This window comes from Lynx rufus, unplaced genomic scaffold, assembly GCF_022079265.1.
Source record: "Lynx rufus isolate CCGP_SWC_20201006 ecotype Redwood Valley unplaced genomic scaffold, mLynRuf1.p SCAF_14, whole genome shotgun sequence".
Classification (NCBI taxonomy): domain Eukaryota; kingdom Metazoa; phylum Chordata; class Mammalia; order Carnivora; family Felidae; genus Lynx; species Lynx rufus.
This window is the reverse complement of record NW_025814828.1, coordinates 9,456,707-9,484,557: the sequence shown is the minus strand read 5'-3', so window position 1 is coordinate 9,484,557 and position 27,851 is coordinate 9,456,707. Positions and strand designations below refer to the sequence as shown.

At 48.5% G+C, this 27,851-nt stretch overlaps 1 protein-coding gene and 1 long non-coding RNA gene across 6 annotated transcripts; one reads left to right on the top strand and one right to left on the bottom strand.

Annotated features, from left to right (window-relative positions):
• Nucleotides 1–640: 640 nt before the first annotated feature.
• Nucleotides 641–16,165, bottom strand: TLR8 (toll like receptor 8). 3 transcript variants are annotated; one of them, XM_047075893.1, is made up of 2 exons: nucleotides 16,066–16,165; nucleotides 641–3,815 (listed from the first exon to the last, which is right to left on the bottom strand). In XM_047075893.1, the coding sequence occupies exon 2, from the start codon at nucleotides 3,807–3,809 to the stop codon at nucleotides 690–692; it is 3,120 nt and encodes a 1,039-aa protein (XP_046931849.1). In that variant the 5' UTR covers nucleotides 3,810–3,815; nucleotides 16,066–16,165; the 3' UTR covers nucleotides 641–689. The 3 variants fall into 3 exon arrangements, with proteins under 3 accessions (XP_046931849.1, XP_046931850.1, XP_046931851.1); XM_047075894.1 differs by having other exon boundaries at nucleotides 15,914–16,123; XM_047075895.1 differs by lacking the exon at nucleotides 16,066–16,165 and adding an exon at nucleotides 4,598–4,620.
• Nucleotides 12,138–27,851, top strand: LOC124509352 (uncharacterized). 3 transcript variants are annotated; one of them, XR_006961427.1, is made up of 4 exons: nucleotides 12,138–12,362; nucleotides 12,892–13,336; nucleotides 18,986–19,479; nucleotides 26,359–27,851. It is a non-coding gene; the product is annotated as an uncharacterized LOC124509352 (long non-coding RNA). The 3 variants fall into 3 exon arrangements; XR_006961426.1 differs by lacking the exon at nucleotides 26,359–27,851 and having other exon boundaries at nucleotides 18,986–19,760; XR_006961425.1 differs by lacking the exons at nucleotides 18,986–19,479; nucleotides 26,359–27,851 and having other exon boundaries at nucleotides 12,892–14,321.

Here is a 27,851-nt window from a genome sequence, read left to right as displayed (position 1 = left end):
GAGTTATAGTTACAAAAGTTCTTAGATATTTGAAAAGAAGGTATAGCAGTCAACTGTTAAGATGGCCCACGATAATTTCTGCCTCCTGGTATTCACAATCTATGACCAAGATGGCAGACCAACCAAGGCCATGACAACAGTCCATTTTGGACACAGACTAGTTTCTCTGAACTGAGGTGATCACTCGCATGGAGCAGGCAGGACCTGTGACTTACTTCTAACTAATAGAATTATGGCCCAAATGATGGGCTGTCACTTCTGTGATTGGAGTACTAAACATGGCGACTTCCATCTTGTGAGCAACCTCTGTCTTTTGCCGGCTTTGATGAAGCTGCCGTGTGGGAGAGGTCCACGTGGCCAGAGACGGAGCACAGCCTTTGACTGACAGCACAGGAGGAACTGAATCCTGAAAACAACCACGTAAGCTTGAGCTTGAAGTGGATCCTAACCCCGGGAGAGGCCTGCTCCCTCACTGACACCTTGCTGACAGCCTTTGAGAGATGCTGAGCAGGGGACCCAGCCAAGCCTCGCCTGGACTCCTGACCAAAGAGACGGTAAGATCACAAATCGTGTTATTTCAAGCCACTGGGTTTTGGGATAATTAATTTGTTACACAGCAATGAATACCTAAGACAGAGGGTAATTGCTTTCCATTTTTATTACGTTGGTGAACCATGACTTAACATCAGTTAGTATTGTTTGATGGAATCAACATACAGATTGTTATACCGTGAATCGTTTTCAGTTAAGACCACGTTCTTCAGACTTTGCCAAAACAAGCCTTCCGCCTTGGGGTTGTCAGGCCATTGAAGGATGGAGCTCTTGCAGATCCTTTGGCGCAGCCTCAGATACTGAGAATTCTGTAGCACTGGCTCCAGCAGAATAAATATAATCACATCCATATTCTCATCCATTAGCCTCTGCAAGGCCAAGTAGAATGCCGTTTTAAAGTTCCAGTTTTTGGCATATTTTTTGGTTAAGACAAATATTGTTTTCTTGCTTTGGTTTATGCTCTGGATGAGGTTATCGATGATGGCTAAGCCCGGGTCCCAGTCCCTCTCCTCTAAACAGAGGAGCACATTTTTTTCTTCGCTCTCTTCTAGGTGGAAGCGTAGCTCGTTTATCACCCAGTCGGTAACAGAGGCGTCTTTGGTGTCATAAGAAACGTAGGCATCATAGAAAGTTTGGGATGTGGAAAGAGACCTGTAGCCTTTTACCTTAGCTAAACACACATGATAGATAAACCAAACATCCCAGTAAAACCAATGGTGACCCAGGGCAGCCAACATAACCGTGATGGTGATAAAGAACGTGAAGAAACACAATATCGCCGCAATGGTGTCTGAAACACAAGTTGTTAGCTCTAGACTCACGATGCTCTTCCCTCTCTGATCCCCCGGGCTAGAGCAAATGACGTCTGCCAATCTAGGAATGGTGACGTCCAGATTTTCATCCATCCATCTTCGAAAATCTCCAATGTCACAGGTACAGTCAAAAGGGTTCCTACCTAGTTCCAAAATGGTTAGGTTGGTGGCGGTCTTAGTTTGAAGTGTGGATTTGTTGATCATCTTCAGCAGGTTGGAACTTAAATCGAGGTGTATCAGACTGCTGGCTTCAGAAAGAAAGTTGGAGGGCAGGTGGGAAATCCTGTTTCGACGCAGTAGCAGCGTGCGAAGAGAAGGCGTGAATTTAGAGAGGCTGTTGGTCAAAGAGGACAGCCTGTTTCCACTTAAGTCGAGCAACTGGAGATGAGGAAACAGCTGGAGCAGTGTCCAGTTAAAGGAATTTAATACATTATCTCTTATGTATAGTTTGGTGAGGCTCTGGGGCAAGTTAAGGAAAGCTTCATTCGGGATGTGCCTAAGGTTATTTGAGGACAAATCAAGCCATGTCAGATTCCCGAGATTTGTAAAAATTTTCCAGTACTTGTCACCTTCGGCGTTCCACAAAATGTCAAGGCGGTTTCCACTGAAAACTAACTCTTTCAGGGACATGCTTCTCAGGTCTTGCTCCGTTAAAGTATAAATGCTGTTGTGGCTCAAGTTTAAAACTTTGAGTTGTGTTAAATTTTGAATAAATCCTAAGCGGTGCGTTACCCCTGCTATTCGGAAATAGTGTGCGTTGTAGCTGAGATCTAGAACTTCTAACTCCGGCAGGTCACTGAGAGCATTATCATCATCAAAGTCCAGTCTATTGTTTGTCAAATCCAAATATTTGATGTGAGGTACAGCTGAAAATTCAGTCCCGTGTAACACTTGGCCATTGCCATTAGAAGACAGATTTAAGCAGGCAATGTCATGAAAAGCTTTGAATTGCTCTCGTCCAATAAAGAAAATACTGTTCAGGCTTAAATCTAAGGCTTTGCCATAAACTGTACACTGTGGCTTTATTAAAGGGTTGGTGTTATGATAAAAATTTGAATGTGGGTCAAACTCAGTATCTGCTGAGCGTAGCCTACGGATATGACTTTGAAAAGAGGAACCACTCATATCGTTTTGCTTGATATCATTTACCAAGGGTGATATTCTGTTTTCTGACAAGTAAATGATGCTCAGGTTGGAGAAATTTTGGAAAAGGGTAAAATTAATTTGCTTAATAAAGTTAATGCCCAAGTTGATAGTCTTTAAGTTTGAGAGATTCATGAGGGGCTGGAAATCTTCTGCTCTAAGTTCCTGGAACACATAACCTCTCAAGTGCAATGTCTGGAGCAACTTCAGATGAGAGAAGTTTTGAGAAATGTTAATATATCTTGGATATTTCGCCTTTACATAGTTGTAAGATAGGTCAAGAATTTCTAAGGAGGGCAGTTTCGTTAAAAATTCCCCAGAGGCTATTTCGTCAACTAAATAGTTGAATTCCAGATGTAGCACCTTCAGATTATGCATACTTTGAAACCACATTGCAGGAATCTTCTGGAGGGAAGTGCTAGAGAGGTTTAGGTAGCGAAGTTCCGTCAGGGTTTGGAAAGCAAGAGGATGGATCTGAATTGAAGAGCCTCCTTCACAAGGTGTACAGGGAAATGGCGCGTTGAAACACCTTGGACAGTTCCCGCTTAAGTCTAGCACTGTTAAGTTTGTCAATCCCTTGAAGTCTTCCTGACTGATGACTTTAATCTTGGCATTGCTAAGGTAAAGTTCTGTTAGGGAATTCGGCAGTTTAGGTGGCACATGGACAAGTTTATTAAAAGACAGTGACAGCACCTTCAAATTTGTAAGACTTTCAAACGTCCCATCTTCTATGTCGAAAGTTTTGTTATTACAATTATTGCCAAAATAGCAGTTCCAGCTCAAATAGAGTCTTTCCAGATTCGTAAGTCCAGAAGTATTCTTTTTAGCTACCCAAATTATGTTGTTTTGAATTAGACTAAGTTCCCTCAAAGACCCCGGCAAACCAGCAGGTATTTGGTCTAACTGGTTGTCTTCAAGCAGTAGCTGGTTTAGATTTTGTAGGTTGAGGAATGCCCCATCTGTAATATTCATGCCACTTCTGTTTATATCAGGGTTTTCATTCAGGTGCTGTTGATTGGCATTGTGGTTTAGATTTATGCTAGTAAGATTTTGCAGCCCTTGAAATGATTCGTTTGTTATGTGTGTGATGAAATTATAAGACAGGTCTAGTGCTGTCACATATTTGCTCACTGTTTGGGGAACTTCTCGCAGTCGACGGTCATTGCACTGTGCAATAATAGAGCCATTTTGTCTTTTCTCGTCGCAAGGATAGCTTCTAGAATAATTTGCTTCAGTGAAGAACTCATGGGAATCAGAGATCAGCAGGAAAAGGCAGGTCAGAAGCCAAGACTGAAGGGTCATGTTTTCCTAGGGAAAATCAAAAGTGGAGGCACAATGTTAGAGAAGCAGTAGTTACCAGGCATTTTATGATGAAATTAACAGTGTTTCATCACACTGTGCATGTGTTTTCAAGTGTGAGTTTCCTTAACAACTAAGCAAATTGCATGAAGTCAGGTTCAGAATATTTTTTTTTTAATTGTTTCTTCTTTTGATGTTTATTCACTTTTTGAGAGAGAGAGAGAGAGACAGAGCATGAGCAGGGGAGGGATGGAGAGAAGAAGGAGACACAGAATCCAAAACAGGCTCCAGGCTCGGAGCTGACACAGAGCCTGACGTGGGGCTCGAACCCACGAACCATGAGATCATGACCTAACCTAAGGTCAGTCACTTAACCAACTCAGCCACCCAGGAGCCCCCAAGTTCAGAACAATTTGAATGGCTCACTGCATTCAGCTTCATGGTGCTAAAAGAAGTTGGAGAAGAAGCTATCTGAGATGATGATGATGAGAAAGCCTGGGAACCTTTTGCGGAGGCATTCATCAAGATGCCCCATCAGCGTAAGACGTCTGATGCTGGCCCATAGCTATGGTTCATGCTAGAGCTGTAGCACAGCAAGTTATATATTCATAGCTTCAGCCTATTAGCATAACTCTTGAGGAAAGTTGGCCCATCCCAAGGAGATTTCAGATCCAGGTTTCATTATGGTATCACCTAAGATCTCCAAGCCAGAGTCACCTCTACCTTATCTCCACAGCCATCTCTCTACACAACCATATCTCTTACTGGCATTTCCTGCAATTTTTCCATACCTCTCTGGTGGCACGTATCAAGATCTCTTATGTTCCCGCATGACAAGAAAGTGGACACCTTCTGTTGATAAGCAGAACAAAGTGTCAGGTATTGTGCTAACCATAAACATTTTCTTATCCACATTAATGCTCGTCCCAACACAATGAGATAGGTCCTATATTATCCACGTTTTGTGGATGAAGAAACGAACTCAGAGACTTCAGTGGCTTTCAGAAGGACGACATGTCATAGAGCTGGATTCCAGTCATTCTGATTCCAACATCATGTTTTAACCAGTAGCCATCATGCTACGCAATCTCATTCTGAAGTCTTCGTGCCAGAACAGTACCTCACATGCAGACAGCACTCAAAAAACAAAATGTTGTGGACTGGCTACTAGAACTCATATGCTCCTTATCATATGAACATTGGCATTAATGGCTATTCGTGGGCTAACGTAAACTTTGGTAGGGAAGACATCCTCTGGAACACTTAGTAGACTGCCTCACTTTCTGCAACTCTCTCTTACTAGAGGGCTGGGTATCTTGCTTTTGGTAATTATACAATGCAATAAACAGATTCATGTGATTGGTCTGATGAGGGCTGTGATCAAAAGAACCCTCAAAATCTTATTTCACGGAGTATGGAGACCAACCTTCGCAAAATTACATTTTTCGTTAACGCCCAACTCATGCCCTTATTGTGAGTTAAGCCAGGTAAGAGCTCCCTTTTTGAATTCTTCTAAAATTTAGGGTTAATGAATAGTCACTGCCACACCCTTATTCTGCCATGAAAGATTTTTATGTGGATGGTTTTATTCAGAGGATCAATCATGGTTGCCAGTTTATAGCAGTCGGGGAAGAGCCAGCTCCTTATGAGATGAACAGTAGAGTGAAACAGGACTCCCAGGGCATTTGCAGTTACTTTTGGCTATTTTCCAAACACAGCACTATCTAGATGCTGCTGGCTAATGTTCTACTTTTACCAGAAGAAATCCCTGCTTTATCTGGTTTCGTCAGCAGGATTTCAAGATGGCCCCTCTCACCTTTGCCCCCTCGTATTACTGCTGTAATTATGCTATGTCATGTGGCAAAAGGGAGATCATCTAGATGGGCCTAATTTAATTGCATGTGCCTTTAAAAAAATTCTTTTTTAATGTTTTTATTTATTTTTGAGACAGAGAGAGACAGAGCATGATCAGGGGAGGGGCAGAGAGAGAGGGAGACACAGAATCCGAAGCAGACTCCAGGCTCTGAGCTGTTAGCACAGAGTCCCACATGGGGCTCAAACCCACAGACTGTGAGATCATGACCTGAGCTGAAGTCGGACACTCAACCAACTGAGCCACCCAGGCACCCCTCGCACGTGCCTTTTAAAAGCGTAGTTTTCTCTGGCTAGCAGCAGAAAGGAGAATCAGAGAGAGTAGAAGCTGGAGAATATTTGACGCACTATTGCTGACTTAAAAGCAGAGGGGGCCACCGACGAGGAATGCAGGCAGGCTTTAGAAGATGAGAGTGGTTCTCTGCTGACAGTTGGCAAGGAAAGGCCCTCTCCCCCATCCTACAGCCACAGAGAACTAAAACAGACTGACAACCAGAATGAACTTAGAAATGGATCCTTATTTAGAGCCTGGAGATCAGAATCCAGCCACATCTTAACCTACAGAAATTTGAGCTAATAAATGGGTATTGTTGGAAGCCTCTAATAATATTAATTTGACATGTTAAATTTGAGTTTGCGATCTCCCAGTGACGTCCAGGAGGCAGTTACATATATGCCCCTTTGGCTCAGAGGAGAGTTCTCATCGAAGGATGAACTTGGGAGTTGTGGCAAGTATAGCCACGTATGAACTTGTACAAGTACGCATGTATGAATCAGATCATCCAGGGAAGTGAACGCCATAAAGGATATTCTACACTTCAGGTTCTATCAACAATTTTTTCATCCTTTCTTTTAGTAGTTTTATGATTTCATTTTCTCACATGGAGATATCTTATCCTACTGGGATTGTTTTACCATAAAACGTGAGGGGCAGACCCACATTATTTTTTTTTTCTACACGGAGATCTGGTTGCCCCAACATCATTTTTGTATTTACTTATTTATTTACTTTCATTGAATATAGTTGACACACAATGTCACATTAGTTTCAGGCATACAGCATAGTGATTCCACAATTCTATACGGTATGTGCTCGCCACAAGGTAGCCACCATCTGTCACCATGCAGCGCTATGACGCTACCAGTGACTATTCCCCACGTTGTACCTTTCCTTCTCATCAGTTATTAACTGGAAGCCTGTAGCTCCCACTTCCTTTTGCTCCTTTTGTTCATGCCCCAACCTCCACCCTCTCCTCTGGCAACTACTACTTTGTTCTCTGTATTTATGGGTCTGTTTCTTTTATTTGTTGGTTTGTTTTGTTTCTTAGATTCCACATATACGTGAAATTTGTCTTTGACTTATTTCATTTAGCATAATACCCGCTAGGTCCATCCATGTTGTCGCAAATGGCAAGAGGTTATTCTTTTTTTTTTTTTTTTTTTTGCTGTGGGTGTACACAACATCATCTTCTTTATTCACTCATCTATCAATGGACACTTGGGTTGCTTCCACATCTCTGCTATTATAAATAATGCTGTAATGCACATAGAGGTGTATTTTTTTTTTTAATTAGTGTTTTCATTTTCTTTGGGTTGAGACCCAGTAGTGAAATTCCTGGATCATATAGCATTTCTATTTTTCATTTTCCAAGAAACCTCATTACTATTTTTCACATCGGTTGCACCAATTTACATCCCCACCAACAGTGCATGAGGGTTCCCTGTTTTCCGCATCCCCATCAACGTGTTTTTGTGTGTGTGTGTGTGTGTGTGTGTGTTTTATTTTAGCCACTTTGACAGATGTGAGGTGATATCTCATGGCGGCTTTGATTTGCATCGCCCTGATGAGTGATGTCGGCCATCCAGATGTCTTCTTTGGGAAAATGTCTATTCAGGTCCTCTGCCCATTTTTAATCAAATTATTTATTTATTTTTTTTGGTGTTGAGTTGTGTAAGTCCTTTATATATTTTGGATATCATCCCTTTATTGAACATACCCTTTTGCAAATACCTTCTCCCGTTCAGTTGGTTGCTTTTTTGTTTCATTGAGGTGCAACATCGTGTGTTGAATACTGCTGTGTTCACCAACTTGATATGTTCCTTTTATCATATATTAACTTTCCTGCGTATTTGGATCTATTTCTAGACTCTCTGCTTCATCCATCTGGTCATCACTGATGTGCTAGAACCACATGTTTTTAAGAATGACAGTTTGAGGGGATGTTAGTAGCCGATAGGGCAAGTCCTACTCACTATTCTCCTTTTGTGAGTGGATCACTTCGTTTTACCTTTGAATAGGTCCTTGCTGGTATCCATTAGCACTACTGATTTCTATAACTTAATTTTATGCCAGATCACTATACTGAGTTCTCTGATTATTTCGAATAGTTGTTTCCCCATGTGACTTTCTTGGGTAAGCAATTAACCTATCTGCAAATAATGATTATATTCCTAACACCCTTTATGCAGTCGAATGTATTTTCATTGTTTAATTGCGCTATCTACTCCAGAACAACAAAAAAGAGAACAGAGGCCAAAAAAGGAAAAAAAAAAACTGACCGATCCAACCACAAGCAAATTAAGAGTTTCGCCTCACAGAAAACCTGGTAAACAATGCCAAAAGCGAAACAGTAAATTGGGAGGAAATATTTGCAGTTTATATCACAGATAAGGAAGTAAGATATTTGATACGTAGACATTTCATGCATAAGTGAGAAGACAAATAACCCAAGAGAAAAATGGACGAAGATATATTCAAAGACAGCTCACAGAAAAAAGAAACACAAACAGCTCATAAGGATAGGAAGAGATATTCGACTTCACTCAAAAACGTACCCTGACATACCATTTTTTACCAATTCTACTGTGTAGATGAGGATGTGGAGAAACAGGTGCTCTCATATTTTGCTGGTAGGAATCTAAATTAGTGCCACCTCTAAGACAGAAAGAAATTTGTGATAGTTATCAAAAGCGTCAATCAATGTAAACTCAGCAATTCCTAGAAGCAGGTCCTAACGATAGACCCTCACGGCGGTAACTAAGAGTGCGATAGATGGTGGGAGTTACTATGGAGGCCAATAAAAACAAGCAACGGGACGGTTACGCAGACTGTCCCTCCATTGGAATTTGTTGTTTCTCTCCTGATGCAACTGGGGCGATGGGTCTTGGGGACGAAGACCACACAAACCACGTGCCACTCTGGTCCCATCACACCAAAGGCACATACGAGCAGCACCTGGCTGAGGCAGTGCCTGTCAGGTTTCTGCTGTCATTTTTCATGATAAATTCACAACAATTTCAAAATTAATGTTTACATGCGGCCCACGAGGAACAGAGGGTAGACTCTTCCCTTAGCACGATGGGAGGAGAGGCATTTTTCGGTGGTTACTTGGGCAGGCCCGGCGGCCAGGGCTGACCCGTGCGGCCTCAAGTTAAGGCCTCCGCGTCTAATTCCAGGTGCTAGGCTCTCCCTCATACAAGGAACAAGTGAGCTGAAAAGCCTCTAGGAGGCACTGAAGATGAGGAGGTGAGCTTTTTGAAATGCATCATTCTTTTCGGGGTGAAAAAGGCCTCCCAGAAAGCTGGGCCATAGAAGGGATCAGAATACTCGGGGGATTTGTGAGCGAGGAGCTTGAGGTTCCCAACCCCACCCTTCCAAGGGTCCTGAGGGAAGAACAGGGAGTTGATAGGTTCCACATAACCTCAATCGGAAGAGACGCACTTGGGGCGGGAGAGCAGGAAGTGGTGAGCAGCCAGGCAGCCCAGGAGCTGAGGACAAATCCCCAACCGGCCAAGCCTCCCCATCCACGGGAGGGGCGAACGGACGGTGAAGGCCCATCATCTCCCCGGGGTGCTGGGCTGAGGCCCGTGGGCAGGCCACTGGGCAAGGGCGGACGGAGTGAACCTGAGCTCACTCGTCCAGCTGGAGCTGAGGAGACCCTCGAGACCCGCCCCCCCTCCTCTTGGCCACACCCCTGTCTTGGGGTACCCAGAGTCGTGCTTCCGGAAGAACTTCAGAGGGCACCGGATCCCAGATGGAGTGAGAAGGGCGCCAGGGAGAATTCGCCTCATTAAGGTGTTGCCAACGAGCAAAACACCATCCCGCCAACGAGCAACAAACCATCCCGCCCAGCAGAAGAGAAATGGCAACTCTGCAGATACGATTGAGGGGAAAGGGGGTAATCGCGCAAGTAAGATAGAAAGTGCAACTATGCAAATAAAAGCGAACCTGAGGCAGAGAGAAGAAAGGACACTTACTTCTGCTGTCCACCCCACCCCCCTCCGGCCCGGTCCTCCCTCCCTGACACTGACTCAAAAGGTTGAATCCGGAGCCCCGGGTTCAAGACTCTGGGCACAAGTGAAGGCAGGGGCGAACCGCCAAGGAGAAAGGACAGCCCGCATCTAGAGCAGGGAGCCCCATCCCCTGCTTCCCCGGCCCTGCGGACTCGGACAGCACCCCGACAGGAGACGGGGGCGTCCCCCTGGGAAAATGGACAAGCACTGCAGCTGGGCTGTGGGTGCGAAATTAAAGGGGGCACCCCAAAACTTAGTCATCAAGACGAACGGGGGTTTCACAGCTTAAAATCCCGGGTGGGCTAAATAGTCAACACTTGACATAAGGGCAGAACGCAAGCCTGCATTCGCAAGGCGCCCTGTGCTCGCCTCACCCTGATCCCAGCCCTGGTGCCGATAAAACTTTATTCATAAAACAGGCAACTGGTCTGCAGGCTGGAGTCGGCCAGTTTGACTTTTTAAATAGAACCTTAAAATATTACGTGTCTTCATTACTGAGCTTTTCGATCTCCTCTCCTCCTTAAATTTTGCACCCAAACGTGTGTCTCACTCTACTCACCCTGGTCTCAGCCCTGCACCACAGAAAACATCTATGATCACATTGGCACGCTCTGACCAAAAGCGACTCGCAGGCGTTCATCTTGGGCTGAGACGCATCTGTTGGGAAGCCCCGTCCTTGAGCCTGGAGCTGCCAGTCAGCTATGTGGTGCCCCAGCCGTGAGTATGAAATAATAGCCGGTACCAATCACCTAAGGGAATCACCTACCATGAGAGCTATCGACACAAGGACAAAGGAAAAAAAAAATCAGACACAGGGATTGATAGAATCGTCCCTTCTGGCACCCAAGTCAGTGGTTTATGGTTTCTTTCCTTTCCTTTTTTTTTTTTTTTAAGTTTATTTACTTTTGAAGGAGAGAGACACAGAGCACGAGCAGGGGAGGGGCAGAGAGAGAGAGGGAGACGCAGGACCCCAAGCAGGCTCCAGGCTCCGAGCTGTCAGCACAGAGCCCGATGGGGGCTCGAACCCACGAGCTTTGAGATCATGATCTGAGCCAAAATCAGACGCTCAACTGACGGAACCACCCAGGCGCCCCTGGTTTATTTTCTCAGTGCAGGTCCTCCCTTGCCCAGATCCTCAGTACCCCCCCCCCCCCCGCCGCGAGTCTGAAATCCTAAAAAAAATCTGAGCATCAGAAGACTTCGTTTGTTTTTTTGTAACTTATTTGGTAGCAAAACCTGATCGGAACTGACCTAAGGCTCCTGTAATCTCTATCTATCTACTTAGCGGGACCATTCTTGTTTCAGGGCAGAAATAGCCATGCACGTGACCTGGGCCCATCAGAAGGGTTTTGTAAGGTATCATCTATGCACCGTCTTGCTAAAATACACATTCTGAACTCTGACACCATGCTGGCCCACAGGTTTCAGATCAGGGATTGTGGATCAATACTTAAATCTCCTTCACTGGGGACACACTGGCAATTCCTGAAGTTTCCTTGGCATATCTGGTAAGTCGGAAAGCAGAGTGTGCTTGTCAACGGGGCCAAGTGACGATTTTCATGGGCCCAAAGCACTTTGGCCCTTGGGGGCCCCTTCCTCCAGCCAAAAAAAACATCATTAAAAAATGGTATTTTATGACCGCGTTGGTATAAAGACAAACATAAGCTAGGCTGGATTCTGTTATTTTCCCGATTTTAAAGAAAACAAAACCTTTCTTTAAAGTTTCACTGGGCCGAGGCCCCGTGCGTTCTGAAAAGACAAGACAAGGTCTCTAAAAAGAAGTCAGCCCTGGTTGTCTATGATGTTGTCCTGGGGCTCGGACCCAGGGCTGGGGGAGCTGGGGACACACCTGCCTGGGACTTCTCCCTCTGAGCCCCCCAGGAAGGAACCAATCGTGCCGGTAACACCTTGATTTTGGACTTCTGGCCTCCAGAACTGAGAGACGCCCTGCTGAAGGTGACTGGGTCTGCGCGGTCTGGATTGCTAACTGGGTGCTGCCTTGGAACACTTAGAACAAGCCAGGACCTGTTACAGAAAGCACGTGAATTACACACACACACACACACACACACACACACACACGCCTGCTTCACTTCCCCTTCCCTGACAAATACAGCTACCGAGGAAGCCACTATTTCACAACCGCTTTCCTCTTTGCCGTGCATAATCAGTTCTTTGGTTGGGTCCACGGGCACACCACAGGCCAGTTCTCTCCTTCGCGCTCTGAAGGAACCGAATCCCACAACGAAAACAAACCCATCTCAGTCCCCCCTCAAACCTTCCTTCTCCGCTTGGACCCCAACGGACACCAAAAGCGCAGTTTTAGAAGACCAGTGCGGTGTGCGGGACGGCTCAGAAAAGTCTGCCTTGGCTGAGGAGAGGCAGGCAGAGGTGAGGGGCCACCCCCAGGGACCCAGCCCCCTGGGGTGAGGGCTGTAGGCAGGACAGCAAGAGAACGTGCTGGATGCAAAGGGAGTGTCCCCGCCGGGTGATGCTAAAATCAATCCCGCAGGCTATCCCACACAATTTCACAACCTAGGGCGAAAATAGTGTGCGAGGGTTGGGGAGGGGCGCTAAAGCTGCCGTCCTGGAATCAACAGCCTTTTATTTTTCCACAGCCCCTTCCTAGGCTGCAAAGGGCCATTTTGCAATGATGCCTCCCCACCCCCCCCCCCGTCTCCCTCTTCAGAGGCTTCCTTTGCCTCAGACCATCTCCTGAGCTGTGCCCCTTTCTCAGGATGGGACCTGCTGATATCCCCTAGTGGTCAAGTGTCCAGAGAACCTATTGATTATAAAACATGATCAATCCCCCCCGTTGAATCGCTTAGCTGTGTAGGTACGATGTGGGATTCAACCAGAACTGAATTTGTGCCAAACGGGACAGATTTCTAATTTTTCGTGGGTTCTGATTCATCTGCAGGGGACTCTGTTGCCCACGGAGACATTATGCAAGTAAGTGAATAAAGAAATGGTTGGCAGATAGGGCTTGTCACTTTCGATGAAATTGACAAGCAATCAAAAGATGTTTTGTTTGATCCATCCCTGATCTGATGGGTTCACCAACAGCGTTGGAAGCCAAAAGAAGTCACAGCCACATGAGATGCACATATCAGTGAAGAGACGGGTCCTGATTTCCTGTGCATACAAATATGAAAAATCATACGCTATGTGAATCCCTGGAAATACAGTCGGGAGCGCCTGTGAAGTGCTTTGTCACGAAGCAACCACCGGGACCCGTGTGAGTCACACATTTTTGTATTTCGTCCTCATAAAACTCGGAGCGGCGGGTGCTGTCTGAAGCCTCCATTTTACAGATGGGGAGCCCGAGGCCCAGAGAGGCTAATTTACCCAAGATCACGCCAACGGTAGGTGGCAGAGCTGAAATTGAGCCTAGAGATCCCCGAGTAGTTAGCAAATCGGTAGGGCTGGCAGCAAGCAGCTGGTCGGCAAGGATCTGGTTTCAATTATCACCAGAGACCTCGGAGCCATACCTGGAACCTTCCGGATCCAAACGCCTGGGGCGGATCATCCGCCTTGCCTTTCTGCAAAGTGGCAGTGCCCCCGGGCTCTTTCAGCGTCTCTGTATCCAGAGAACAACTGGAACCCAGTGACGGTAGACGCGTGCACCCACCAGGAGCTACGCGTAACCGTCCGAGAAGTCAACACAGCCTGTACTTGCTAAGGTCGATCCACAACCAACAGGCTGTACGTTCCGATTTACTTTGCGTTTATTGCCCCGAATAGGCATAAACTAGAGATCAGAGTTTAAAACGTAACAAATTCCTCAGCTCCGCTGAGTAACTCAGCTGAACTCCAGACATTCCGTGGGAATGAAGGCCCCCTCAACGGACTCTGGAGGTGACCCTAAGACACTCACAAGTAATAGCCAACTGAGTTTCAAAGACCACCCGTGAGTAGCAACATCCTCCCCCTCGACACTCGCCTCGATCCCCCCTGAGCCTGGGTTTGCCACCTGCCTGCCTCCCCCTCACACACGCCGTGCAGATTTTAGGATTCGTACATGACAGGATGAGAGGGGGCCACCAGGGGAGAACGAGAGGCCTCCCCTGCCCTCCCCCTGAGCCACAGCCTCGGCTTTTCAGGTCAGGCGTACTTGGAGCTTTGTTTTTGCTTTCTGAAATCAAACCTAGGCACTGATGGATAACCTTCAGGTCTTCCTGGGGCCTCCTCGCCCTCTGAAAAAGGACTGTGCTCTTGAAGGAAAGGACCAAAGAGCCACCCAGTGCTGCCGCAAGGCCGTGGCTCTCCTCTTGGGCACCTGCTGAGATACCCTTCACCCATGGGAGGGAGGCAGGGCATTTGAACAAGCTTAGTCTGATTTTATTACTACTCTATTTTCACTCTCTTTGTTGTTGTTGTTGTTAATTTTTTGTATGTTTTTATTTATTTTTGAGAGAGAAAGCACGAGCTGGGGAGGGGCAGAGAGAGAGGGAGACAGGAACCGAAGCAGGCTCCGCGCTGACTGCAGAGAGCCCGACACGGGGCTCCAGCCCACGAGCAGCGAGATCGTGACCTGAGCTGAAGTCAGACGCCTAACCGACTGGGCCACCCAGGCGCCCCTATTTTCACTTTCTTATAATACAATTATATCGGTGGCGGCTCCCACGGCGGCTTACAAGTATCAGGTAGCGGTTGGATAACTTCGTTTGCATTTCCATATCGATCACTGGCTGTGTCGGCCACTGTAGTCATCTTATAAAGCACCATAAAATTTCGGTACAGACTTAATTTACTTTCAAGATCTAAAAGGGGCATTAAATGCGGGGCACCTGGGTGGCTCAGTCAATTGCGCGTCCGACTCTTGATTTCGGATCAGGGCATGATCTCATGGTTCGTGAGTTCGAGCCCCCCGTCAGGCTCCGTGCTGACAGTACAGTCTGCTTGGGATTCTCTCTCTCTCCCTCTCTCCCTCTCTCCCTTTCTCTCTCTCTCTCTCTCTCTCTCTCTCTCTCTCTCTCCTCCCCTGCTCATGCTCGTGCTCTCTCTCTCAAAATAAATAAATAAATAAGCTTAAAATGGGCATTACATGGATTGAAAAATTAACTTCACACGGCCATAAAAAAGAATGAAAGCCTGCCGTTTGTAATGGCACGCATGGATCGAGAGGGCATGATGCTAAGTGAAATAAGTCAGAGAGAAACAAATATATGATTTCACGCGTATGAAGTTTAAGAGACCAAACATATGAGCAAAGGCGGGGTGGGGGGGAGAGAAACAGAGAGATAAGCCAAGAAACGGGGCGCCTGGGTGGCTCAGTGGGCTAAGCATCGGGCTTCGGCTCAGGTCATGATCTCGCCGTTCGTGGGTTCGAGCCCCGCGTAGGGCTCTGCCGTGACAGCTCAGAGCCCGGAGCCTGCTTCGGATTCTGTGTCTCCCTCTCTCTCTCTCTGCCCCTGCCCAGCTTGTTCTCTCTCTCTCTCAAAAATAAATAAATAAACTTTAAAAAAGAAGAAAACACATCACTTCTTCAAACTGTAAAGTCTGATTTTCAATCTGACAGTTCTCAACAATAACAAAAACTGAGCACCTGCTAGATCTAAACGCTGTAGAATACAGTAGAACACAATCGTAGAAGTGGTAACGTGTTTGTTTCAACATACTGAACAAGCAAAGTAGCAAGCGATTTTGAACACTAAGCTTCTAGGAGTATATTAATTCCAGGCTTTGCCTAGGCCCTACGAAGTGACTCATGCATGTGAGATCACACAGCTTGCCCTTCTCTGCGGAGGTAGCAAAGGAAAAACACTTCTCCACCCACTTGACTTCCAACCCTTCAGTTCTAGAAGAGGACATCGTTTCTGGCAGGACCAGAGAGTGATCGTCAACTCCGAACTTGGAACATGCTTGTTGTCCTGTGCAAATTAATAAGACCCCTGCATTTGATTTTCGAAACTGACTGCCTATCAGGCCACATTGCCTACCTTTAGAATTGTTTCGATTCTTCACCTTTTTTATACCTCTCGGCCCCATTCATCACTTTTCTCGGTTCACACCATTCGCCACCGAACCACATTCCGGAGTCAGAAACCATGTATTCTGTTGGAAACACTTGCCAAGAGTGGAAGTGGCTTACCGCTGTTCTGTCGTCGTCTTAATTTCTCATTCCGTCACCTGCAGCACGGCGGACGGTACCCTGTGTGCAGTCGGCACACTCTGGGGAAAGAAACTGACCAACTTCCTGAACTTGGCTGCTTTACCATCAGCGGAACCTCTCACGTGGTTTGCAGAAGTTGATGTGGGAAGAAGGGAACTTGCGATTTCTTAACTGTTGCCAAATCATTTATTGACTGTGCTTTAAAATTTCAAAACTGAAATTCAGGGTGGAAAAGTCATTTGTAAAATGATTTACATAACTGGTACAAAGTTTTTAATTGTTAAAATTCCAAATATAATAATTGGGGGCACTTCTTTGTCCTGTAGGTCTAATAATGACAAGAATGGTATTCTTTCAGGGGATGAGAACATTCCGTCTAACTGGAGCGTAAAGTTAGTGGTCTTTATCAGATTGATAAGAGAATTGGATTTGGGGCTCTCAGAAGGCCTCAGAAGGTTTAAGCGCAGGGGTCAGCAACTATAGCATGTGGGCCAAAGCCAGCCTGGGATGTGGGGTGGGGGTAAAGAATAGCTTTTACAAATCAACATTTGCAATCAATCTGATAAAGGCCACTAGCTTTACGCTCCGGTTAGACAGAATGTTCTCATCTCGTGAGAATTGCGAGCTCACGACCTGAGCTGAAGTCGGACGCTCAACCGACTGAGCCACCCACGCGCCCCTTCAACGTGCCTCTTGACCCGCAAAGCCTGAAATCTTTACCTCACAGAAAACATTTGCTGACTCCTTGGCCAAAAGAACCATTTGGAATGGGGTAGGGTGTTTTATCGTGGCCTATACTCCTTGAATTGGAAGAAACCACACTGGGAGCAGGGTGGGGAGGGGGTGACATTTACACACACACACACACTATTATTCTGTCCCCTCTTTGCTGTCCCTTCCTTGTCTAACCTCTCCATCTGGCGGTTCAAGGCCTTCCCAGAAGCCTTCATCATAGTGAGCCCAGAGATCAGGAACCATTTGCTCAGAAATCAAGTTTTAAAAAGTAAGGGCACGTGACTACTCGTAGTGGGCTGAACTTCAGGCTGAAGAGCGGGTCCGCCTTTCTAGAAAAGCCAGACACACACGTGCCCTGGCTTCCGGGCCACGAAATGTCAGTGAATGACAGACCAGCTGGGATCTCGGAAAGCGGGGCGCCTGGTTGGGTCTAGTCCTTACAGGTTTATCCGCACAACCAGTAACCATGAAAGATGAAAACGAAATCGACACCAGGGCAGGACGGTCACCGCGAACCAGAAGTTTAGTCCCACGTGGAAAGTTGCTCTCCCTGCCCTGCCCCGTGAGGGTACAAAGTCTTGGCCACCACCTTCTTGTTCCTCCCCTTGCCACACATGCTGACACAGGTCTTTATTTCAAAATGGAGACGATCTGCCATTAAGCACTCCAGTGAGGCAACGTACACACCCCAGATGAGCGTCTCTGAGCCTCGGTTTTCCCATCTCTCAAACGGGGATAAAAATAACGGCAACTTCCTCATACGGTGGCTTTGAAGATTAAGTGACGCGTGTGGAGCCCTGAGAACAGTAGCCGGCCCAGAGTAAACACTCACCGAGTAGGGATAGTATGATCAGGACTCTCTCGTCGTGGACTTCGCTCACCTCTGGGCCGTGACCTTCTCCTCTGTTGTCAGCGAGCACCAGAGCGTTCGCAGGGCAGCGGATGGCTCTGCCATGTCAAGGCCACAGCAAAGTGCCACATACAGAAACACCGTGGAACCCTACAGAAGGCTCAAGACCTAGGACAGCACCGGGTACCTGGCATCTGTTGTTTGTCAAAAACCAACCAACCAACCAAAGAAAATCAACATGAGCTCTAGAAAAGCCTACCGTGGAAGGAGTCACGTAAAAGGAACATGTCTTCAGGAAGGGATTCGGATGAAGAAATGCACAAGAGGATTCCTCTACACAAAGGCCGGATCTGATGTGAGCCCATCCTGGTTGGGCATCGAGGCGCGGAGACCCTGAGCGCGTGGGTGCCGTGGCCGCGACTGGGAGTCCCGGTGAAGCTTCCCGTGGTGGCCCCAAGCAGGCGGCCCTTCCCGGTCGGCGCAGACACAGGCAGGAAGGGCCACAGGACTCCGTCGCAGGTAGCAGCCACTGCCCATCTCATGGTCCTCCCACACCTGTTCCCAACAGTTCCGTAGCTTTTTCCTGACTCCTCCTTCCTCCCTGAAGCCCGACTCCTTTGGCCCACCCTTCCAGAGCACGCGGTATTCGCACTCGTAATTACACCTGCCCAGTCATGCTCATTCCCAACCACCGTTCTCCATTTGTACTATTATTTCTCATTTCAAACAAAAGCTTAAGGTGTAGTCTATACAATATCTCGAGGCGCCTGGGTGGCTCAGTCGGTTAAGTGTCTGACTCTTGATTTTGGCTCAGGTCATGATCTCACAGTTCATGGGTTTGGGCCCAAGCACAGAGCCTGCTTGAGATTCTCTCTCTCTCTCTCTCTCTCTCTCTCTCTTCCCCTCCCCTGCTCACTCTGTCTCTCCAAGAAATAAATGAGCTTAAAAAAAAAAAAAGAAAATGACAGCCCTCTGGATGAAAAATTTAGCTAAAGGCACTCTCCCTGTGGCTTATCAGAGCCCCAGATCAGGGCACAGAGCTAGGTAAGAAGAGGGAGGGCTGGATTACCGCCTCGTCTGCCCATATGGCCAACCAGTCTTGAGCAGTGAACAACCTGTGCAACTGTACATGGTGGCTCGGCTAAACCAAATGGAAGCTGGTTTCAGCCTGATGAATAGGACTATCCCCTTTCAACAGAATGTCTGACTGCACAAGCAGGGGCAGGGCAAGGTCTCAGCAGTCCCCTGCAAACTCCCTTCTTGAAACAGTCCCAGGTTATAAACCAATGATCTGAAAACCTGTCTTTCCATCAGCGGGAACCCATTCCTGTGTTTCCTGAAGTCAGTGTCTCAAGTAACGGGCCAACACAGCACAAGAAGCCATAGCACTTTAGAGCTGCGAGGTCACCTCCTTGCAGGGACGTGGGAACTGAAGGCAAAGGTCAAAGAGCAGTGACAGTAGAGAGGAACATCAGAACTCAGCACTAGGCTTCTGCTCTGCACGCTTTTGACTCGTCCCTTCACGAAGGCCCACAGCGAAAAGCCCAACGGGATCAAGCCTCCCATCACCGTCTTGAAAAGAGCAGGAGGGGGAGTTTTCTGGCTCCCACCAACTCCGCGTCCCTCCTCCACACCCCTTCTGTTCACATGTCCTCATCATCCGGTTTCTCTCTTCGGCGACCGGGCGTCACTCACCCAGCCTGAAGAGGACGGGATGGTCAGGGAACAGCATGACAGAGAGGGAGGCCAGTTGGGTCTCAGACAAGGCTTGGCCTGTGGTAAGTTCAGGAGAGGCTCCGAAGCCACAGGTAAGATTTCGGAATCGGGAGTAGGGGCAGCCTCCTCCTCACAGCCCATCTGGAGTCGTAGGAAGAGGCTGTGTCTGGAATTTTCCTCACCACGCTGTAGCCGAGAGCGGTGCGGAGTTCTGGGGCAAAGAAGGCCTGACGCAGCTGCCCGGGTTTGCCCCAAACCCCACAGTGGCGCGGAGGGAACTGCTTCCGGGAAGAGAGTGAGGCTGGCGGACACACCGATGGGGGGCGGGGATCAAGGTCGGATTGTGGGGCCAGGGCACTGGGGGGCAGTGTGCACCGATGGCCGCATAGCTGAGTGAGTTGGTTGATGAAACAAGACCATCCTGTGCGACTGTCCCGTTGGGCCTGCAGTGGGACGGAGAGGATATTCTAGCTCGTAAAGCCTTAAGCGTTAGCCATTGGGCAGGGGCGAGTCTTTATAAAGTTCAACTAGAGGGGACCACGCGCCACTGGGTTGGTTGGAGATCTCAGTGTGAACCCGTATGTAGCTTAACACGTACTTGTATTTAATAAATTAAATAAATAACTGTAAAAAAAAAAAAAAAAGGGAAAGACAAACCCACGTTGAGGGGTAATCTACGAAATACCGGACCGGTAATCCTCAAACCTGGCAAGGTGATCAAAAAGTAGGAAAATCTGAGCGGCTGTCGCAGCTGTCGCAGCTCGTAGGAGCCCAAGGAGACGCCACGACTAAATGTCATGTGGTGTTCCGGACGTCAGGGGAAAACTAGTGAGACCCGACTGCAGTACGGGCTTTAACTGATAATAACGTATCGATATTGGTTCATTGATGGTGACAAACGTACCCAGTAACGGAAGATGCTAACGGCAGCGCAAACGGGGTGTGGGCTGCATAGCAACTGCCTGTACGATCTTGGCGACTCTTTCCTAAATCTAAAGCCAGCCTGCAATAAAAGGTTTGCTTAAATAGTAAAAAGAAACCAAATGACTATCCGAGCTAGGTTAAGATTCTCTGTAGATGCATATGTATGTAAATATATATAAAATAAGGGCGCCTGGCTGGCTCAGTTGGTTAGGCGGCCGACTTCGGCTCAGGTTATGATCTCTCGGTCCGTGAGTTCGAGCCCCGCGTCGGGCTCTGTGCTGACGGCTCGGAGCCTGGAGCCTGTTTTGTATTCTGTGTCTCCCTCTCTCTCTGCCCTTCCTCTGCTCACACTCGGTCTCTCTCTCAAAAATACATAAACATTAAAAAAATTTTTAAATATATATAAAATAAAAGGTGAATGTTCCTGCTTAACATGATAGAAGGAGAGAGACAAAACAAACCTTTTTCCAAAGAGAAGCACAAGGCAGAAGGTGTGGACATTCATGAGGTGTTGTTTCCCCTCCAAAGGTGTTTGTTGTGACACTACTTGTAATTTAGGTTAAAAATTAGGACAAAGCCAAATGTCAATCAATAGGAGATTTGTTAAGTCAAATGTTACATCCATACAACGTGTACAGCAGAGCCAGGTGGAGGAGGAGGGGGAGGATGAGGGGGAGGAGGGAGGATGATGAAGAAGGAAGGAGGGGAGGCAGGGTGGAAGGGGAAGATAAGAAACAGGGGAGGAGGCAAAGGAGGGAGGAGGAAGGGGGAATGGGGTAGGAGGAGGAAGAGGAGGAGGAGGGCAAGGGGGTAAGGGGAGGAGGAGGGGAGGGGGTAAGGGGAGGGGGAGGAGGGGGAGGAGGGGGAGGAGGGGGAGGAGGGGAGGGGGGAGGGGGGAGAAGGAAGAGGGGTGGGGAGAAGGGGGAGGAGGAGGAGCAAGGGGGAGGAGGAGGGGTAGGACGGAGAGGAGGAGGAGGGGGAGGAGGAACAGGGGGGAGAAGGAGGAGGGGGAGGGGGAGGGGGAGGGGGAGGGGGAGGGGGAGGGGGAGGAGGGGAGAAGGCACAGGGGGAGGGGGAGAAGGAGGAGGGGGAGGAGGAGGAGGAAGGGAAAGGGGGAAGGGAGGAGGGGAAGAGGAGGAGGGCCACGGAAGAAGAGGGGGAAGGAGGAGAAGGGCAGGTCTACAGATCCAAAACAGAGGACTGTTGCCACCAGCTCTGTCCCTTCCAGCTCCCCAAGGGCAAGGCCCCTGCCTCTGACCCACTCTTCCACCTCCCCTCCCCAGTCCCACTCTGCCCCCACGTCACTCCTCCGTCCAAAGCTGGCTCCCTTCTGAGACTCCTCCGGGACTCCGCTTGGACTTCACCGGTGGGCCGGCCTGGTCTAGACCGCCTCCCACACAGCCGGCGGCCCGTGCTCCACACTCCGGAAGGGCCGAGCCACCTCTGCTCTCCTTTCATCAAACTCTTAGCATTTGGGCATTGATTCGTGTGTGCCCGCTCGGGACTGGGAGCCCCCGAGGGCAGGGACTTTATCACTGCGTCCCCATGCACCCGACCCAGTGGCTGTGGGATAGTGCCAGTTCCGTAGATGTTTCTGGAATAAAGGGAGGAGGGGATGGAGAGAGAAGCGAGGAGAGTCGGAGAAGAAAGGAAGGGTTCGGGAGCCGTGGCTGAGCCTGGGGGAGAGCTGCCCTCTGTCCTTTCCCGACTCACCTCTGCCAGGAACCCCCTGAGGTGGAGGGGACTGGCTGCTGTCACGTCATAGATGTGGAACTAAAGCCCACAGAGGTTAAAAAAGTCAGGTGACTCTGGCTGCAGCATCGTGCTTTTGACCGCCCTCAGATATCCCAGCCGCAGAAAAGATCGCGGGGTCTAGAAAAAGTCGCCTCATTTGGCAAACGGAGGATTACCGGTGACGTTCGACCAAGTCGTTTTGAGTGGAAGAATCAAAAGCCAGGTTATGAGGGATTTCACGCTACGGGGGAGGGGATGGCGCGGGTCACCGGTCCCGCTCAGCGGCTAGCCGGGCCGCACACCGCGGAACCTTCCAGAATGAGTCAACTCGGCCCCAGCCACCGTAGGAAGCCTGGGCCCGGCAGCCGGTAGACCCTCTCCTTTGCGATCCAGATCCTGCCTCTTCCCTACTTCCCCTCTCGGCACTCCTGGACCTCGCTCCCACTCCCCAGAGGGAGGCCCCAAGTTAGTCCCGACCCTGAGGCCTTCTCCGCCTGCCCGCCCTTCACCCCACTTTTGAAAGTCACGGGAGCGCACCGGTGATCTGCCGGGGCCACCGGCCCCCTGCTCGCGCGGGCCTCGACCCCGCGTCCTCAGTCCCCAGGCCCCCCCTCTCCTGGCATCCCGGTGGCGATCACAGTACCCATTCTTAGAGGACGAAGCAGGCTCGCAAAAGTTCTGCCACCTTGCCCACCTAAACCGACAGCGTCCCCTTTGAGTCCGAGGGCCGTTTTATTCATCCAGCTCAGCCCTGGGCACGTATCAGTTGATAAATGTGGGTAAAAATGGAAGGGAGACCCAGAGGATTATAGCGGTAAAATTAAGGGAAGTTTTCTTGTATCTAAATCTCTCCCGATTAGAGGATTCCTACGTAGTTCTAAACATTCAAATTCGGGAATGTAGAACACAGAAGATGAAAGCCCTCCAAATCGCACTCCTTAAAGAAAATCATTATTAACACTGTGGTTCATGACCCTCGAGGTCTTTCCTCGGTAGATACGGACGTAGAATTACGGACAATTCTTTGGCAAAAACGGGATATGAGGAGCACTGCTCTGTACCAATTTTTCCAGCTATAGCCCCGTTTTGAATTTTTTTCTAAATGTTTCTTTTTGAGAGGGAGACAGAGAGAATCCCAAGCAGGTTCCACGTTGTCATCGCAGAACCTGCCTCAGGGCTCGAACTCGCGAACCCGTGAGATCACCGCCTGAGGCGAAATCAAGGGTCGGACGCTTAACCGCCTGAGCCCCCCCAGGTCCCCCTTATTATTATTATTTTTAGTGGCTAATCTGTACACGTTGTGCGGATGTAACATTTTACTTAATGAACCCCCTATTGACTGACATTTGGGTTTGTCCTTATTATTATTATTTTTTTAATCACAAACAATGCCACAACGAACAACCCTGGAAGAAACGACTTTGAAAGACCCCCCCGTCAGGTGAGGAGAAGCGCCCGCAGGATGGCAAAGCGCGGTTCCACAAGATGGAGTATACCTGATCGGGCACGTGTTCCAAGCCGGCCTAAGGAAGGGAGCCAGGAGCAGGCTGGGTGGGGTTTTCACTTCCCAAGGGGAAGGGACCCCAAAGGGAGGGCCCCCTCTCCTTGAGGAATAGGATAGGCATCTCGGTGGACAGGCTCTTTGGGGGAAGAATCTGGTTATTCTGAGATGGTGAAGACGGTGTTTCTCTGTGATGTAGGAGGTGAGGTGCCGAGGGGAAGGGGTCGATATACCACAGCCTGAAAACGTGCAGGCAGGTTTGGGGAACAGGCATTTAATTCAAATACGAGGGCACTCTGAAAGCAGGAGAAGGGTCTGTGTAGGGTGGAGGCCCAGGGCTCCAGTGGAGAGGAAGACTCCAGAAAGTCTTGATTTGATTCCTCACAATGCCAACTACCTCTTCCCTTTCCCTTCTCCCTCCCCTAATAGGTTTTCTTGTCCCTTGTCTTCTAATTTGCTTTTTCTGATCGCCATCCCTCTCGCGGTGGTGTTTCTAGAGTTGGAGAAAACCATCCTTTCTGCATCTACACCTGCAGAAACACCTTCAAGGGGGCAGAAATTACCTCTGGAAGATCCAGCCCAGGGCAAAGGAGTTCAGAACCATCCTGCCACCAGGTGGCGCTCCAAGCCCAATATTTTGGCCTTCCTGACCCTGCAGCGGGGGGGGGGGGGGGGGGGGGGGGGGGGGGGGGTCATTTTGGTAGGATAACGTACAAAGGAGTATGAAATGTTAACTATCTGTAAAAGTTAATAAAAATCGGGGGGACATGTGGGAGATTCAGTCGGTTAAACGTCCGGCTCTTGGTTTTGGCTCAGGTCATGATCTCAAGGTCGTGAGATCTAGCCCCGCGTTGGGCTCTGCACTGGAAAAGTGGAGCCTACTGGGGATTCTCTCTCTCTCTCTCTCTCTCTGCCTCTCCCCTGTTCGTGCTTACTCTCTCTCTCTCGCTCTCTCAAAATAAATAAATAAACTTAAAAATGAAGTCAGTAAAAATCTGCACACGTATAAAAAAAAGCTTTATTCCTAGTTCCGGGGGCAGTTTCAGGGACAGCAACGCAAATTTCTAAGTAAAAAGAATTTTTATTCGTCATGTGGCCTATGGGTCTCAAAACGGTTTGTGAGTGAAGAACAAACACCCTGAAACAAGCTTTTGCTTCCCCGTTTGGGAAGAGGTGGAGAATGTCGACTAAGCAATGACCTAGAGAAGGCTATGAAATCCATAAATCCCAAATGATCGGCGACAAAGCTAACACGTCCCAGTATTCATTCTAAATCCACTTACTAAGTGAGATTTTGAGAAAACGAAACCAGGTTATGTAGGAAATGTAGCCAGCTGGCAAATGTTCAAGCAGTTGAACGGATGGCTCATGTGTCTGGAGGGAATCTCCGCCTCCCCACTGCAGTGTGCAGAAAGAGAACTTGATTTTCTAGGACTCTTTTTCTTTGTACGTTTATTTATTTATTTTGAGAGAGAGCATGAGCAGGGGAGGGGCAGAGAGAGAAAGAGAGAGAGAGAGAGAGAGAGAGAGAGAGAATCCCAAGCAGGTTCCGTGCTGTCAGCACAGAGCCCGACGTGGGGCTAGAACTCACAAACTCTGAGATCATGACCCGAGCCGAAATCAAGGGTCAGACGCCCAACGAGCTAAGCCATCCGGGCGCCCCTCTAGCGCTGTTTTCTTTTCGTCTCTGAGCTTTCGTCCCACTGACTCTCCCAAAACTTAACTCACACTTTCAGAATCCATGGGCCTCCCCGGCCCTCCTACCCCCTTCCCTCCCTTCCCTCTTCAAACCAGGTGAGAAGCAGCCTTCTCCCCTCGCCCTTCCGGGAGACCCAGATGTCCTTCTGTAGCTTTACCTCCACAAACGCCCCTAAGACATTGGGCCTTTAGAAGACAAAATCCAAATAACTTACCCCACACGTGTCCGCAGGGCAACGAGCACAGAGCTGAAGGTCGGCTTGGATGGGAGCAAAGGAAAAGTTGTAATAAACTGTGTCCAGCGCGTGGTTTTGCACAGATTTGCCTTTAGATCACTTGTTTGGGGACCACCTGGCTCCTATTTAACATGCAGCTGTCGGGACTCAAATATACTGACCCAGGGGCTCCAGGGCAGGGCCACCGAAGCCAATGACGTTTGGGAATCACTTAGCAGAGCCCGCGTGCTCAAAGCGCGGTTCCCGGCCCAGCAGCAACAGCATCCGTGGGCCCAGCTTGTTCGAGATGCAAATTCCTGGGCTCTAGGTCCAGACCTACTGAATCAGAAACTGGTGCGGGACTGAGCAATCTGAGGTCTCGGCAGTCCCCCGGGTGACTCTGAGGCATGCTGGAGTCTAAGAACCAATTGCAATTGAGCAGTTACTCGAAAGTGGTGGTTCTCGACTTGGCCCGAGCAGTGGAATCACCTGTGTGCTTTCAAACTCCAAAGCCCTGGCTGGACCCCAGACCCATTGAGTCACAGTCTGCATAAGTGAGGCCCAGGCACGGGGATTTTTAAGGTTCCCTAGTTAATTTCAAGGTGCAACCAAGATGAAGAACCTACTACGGCGGGTGGGGGTGGGGAGGCCTAAATCTCTGGGACCATCTCACAATAAACATGTCCTCCCTGCGGAGATATCCTGGTGTCGGCAGCCTGAGAATCTCGGGCCCTTGCAACCGTTGTTATTCATGGGCCAGAGTCATCTCCCACCTGTGGGCCTGCATGGATTAAAGACTTAAATGGAGGAACCGAGACCCTAAAACTCCTTAAAGAAAACATAGGGGGAAAGCTCCTTGACATTGGTCTTGGCAATGATATTTTTTTTTTTTTTTTTAGCGATGATACCAGAATTACAGGCAACAAAGTCAAATGTGAACCAGCAGGGGTCCATCAAACTAAAAAGCTGCTGCGCAGCGAAGGGAGCAACGAAGCGAAAAGGCAGTCCCTACAGAATGGGAGAAAACATTTGCAAGCTGTATATCTGATCAGGGGTTAATATTTAAAACACACCAGAACTCCTATAGCTCAACAGCAAAACAACAACAAAACCCAACGCAACAAAACAAGCAAACCAAAAAAACAATTTAAAAATGGGCACGGGTACTGAACTGGTATTTTTTCCGCAGAAGCTATAGAAACAGCCAACATATATATGGAAAGGTGTTCGACAGCACTAATCATCAGGGAAGTGCAAATCAAAATCACAGTGAAGGGTGGGAACTCGTCCTGCTTGTCCTTGACCCCTCCCTCTGCTTGTCACGGCAGACAGAGCGATTTGTCAGGTTGGCCACAGTGGGGGAATGGTCACAGCTCGTGTTTGCTCCAGTCTCCCAGCTCTTGGTCTCGTGGGACGCTGCTGAGACCCTGTCTTTGCTTCTGCTGCCCTCCGGTGAGCTCTGGGTGGCAGGGAGCCCTCACTCTGGACCAAAGGCTCGCACTTCTGTTTTTCCACCTGCGCCTGCGCGGGCCAACTCACCTGAGTCGGGGAATTGGAGCGTCGCAATACAAGTCCAAGCGATGGACTTGACAAATTTGACAAGTTTGACAAATGCTGGATCTTAACCCCACCTGGCACCAGGGCGTGTTGCTCAGCTGCAGAGAGATGCGAGTGGCCTGGTCCCCCAGGCCCCAGCAATTCTGTAACCTGCGGACTTCCTGAGGGGAATTCTACACCTCCAAGGGGAGCTTCACCAAGGTTGCGTGTCGTTCAACTTGGGCGACCAGCGCCTCTTCGGGAGAGATTAAACCCTGCACGTCACATTCTCGGAAGAAAGCACTTTATTTAGACTTTCGGATTTAAGCCTGGATGTGGTCTCTCTCAAGAAGGCTTTGTGAATGAAGTTTCACGAAAACAGATTCTATCAGGAAAAATGTCGAGTCCCGCACGACAATGGAGAAGACCAGTTACACCCAGAGTCTGGGCAAATATCAGAACTCGATTCTGATTCTTAACAGTGAAGAACCATCACAGGGCTTCATGCAAACCAACATGTGGCACCACCCCATACTTTTGGGTTTTCTTTTTTTTCTTCTTGCAGGATCATGGGAAAAAGCAGAACTGGGGAAATATCGGAACTTGGGTCAACAGAAAGGGACTTTCCTCAAATAAATTTCAAGCAGGAAGTGGTCAGCATTCTCGTGGTTAGAAAGAATATTATGGAAAATGAGAAATTACATGTTTTAAAAAGCCTACAGAAATGAGCTCTGGGTGTCTGAGGCATTTCTGGAAAGTTTGATGGATTCATAGCCAAGGAAAACAAGAGTAGACCAAACAGTGATTGAGAATAGGTAATGAATGGAAGAGCTAACAAACTGAATGTTGTTCCTTA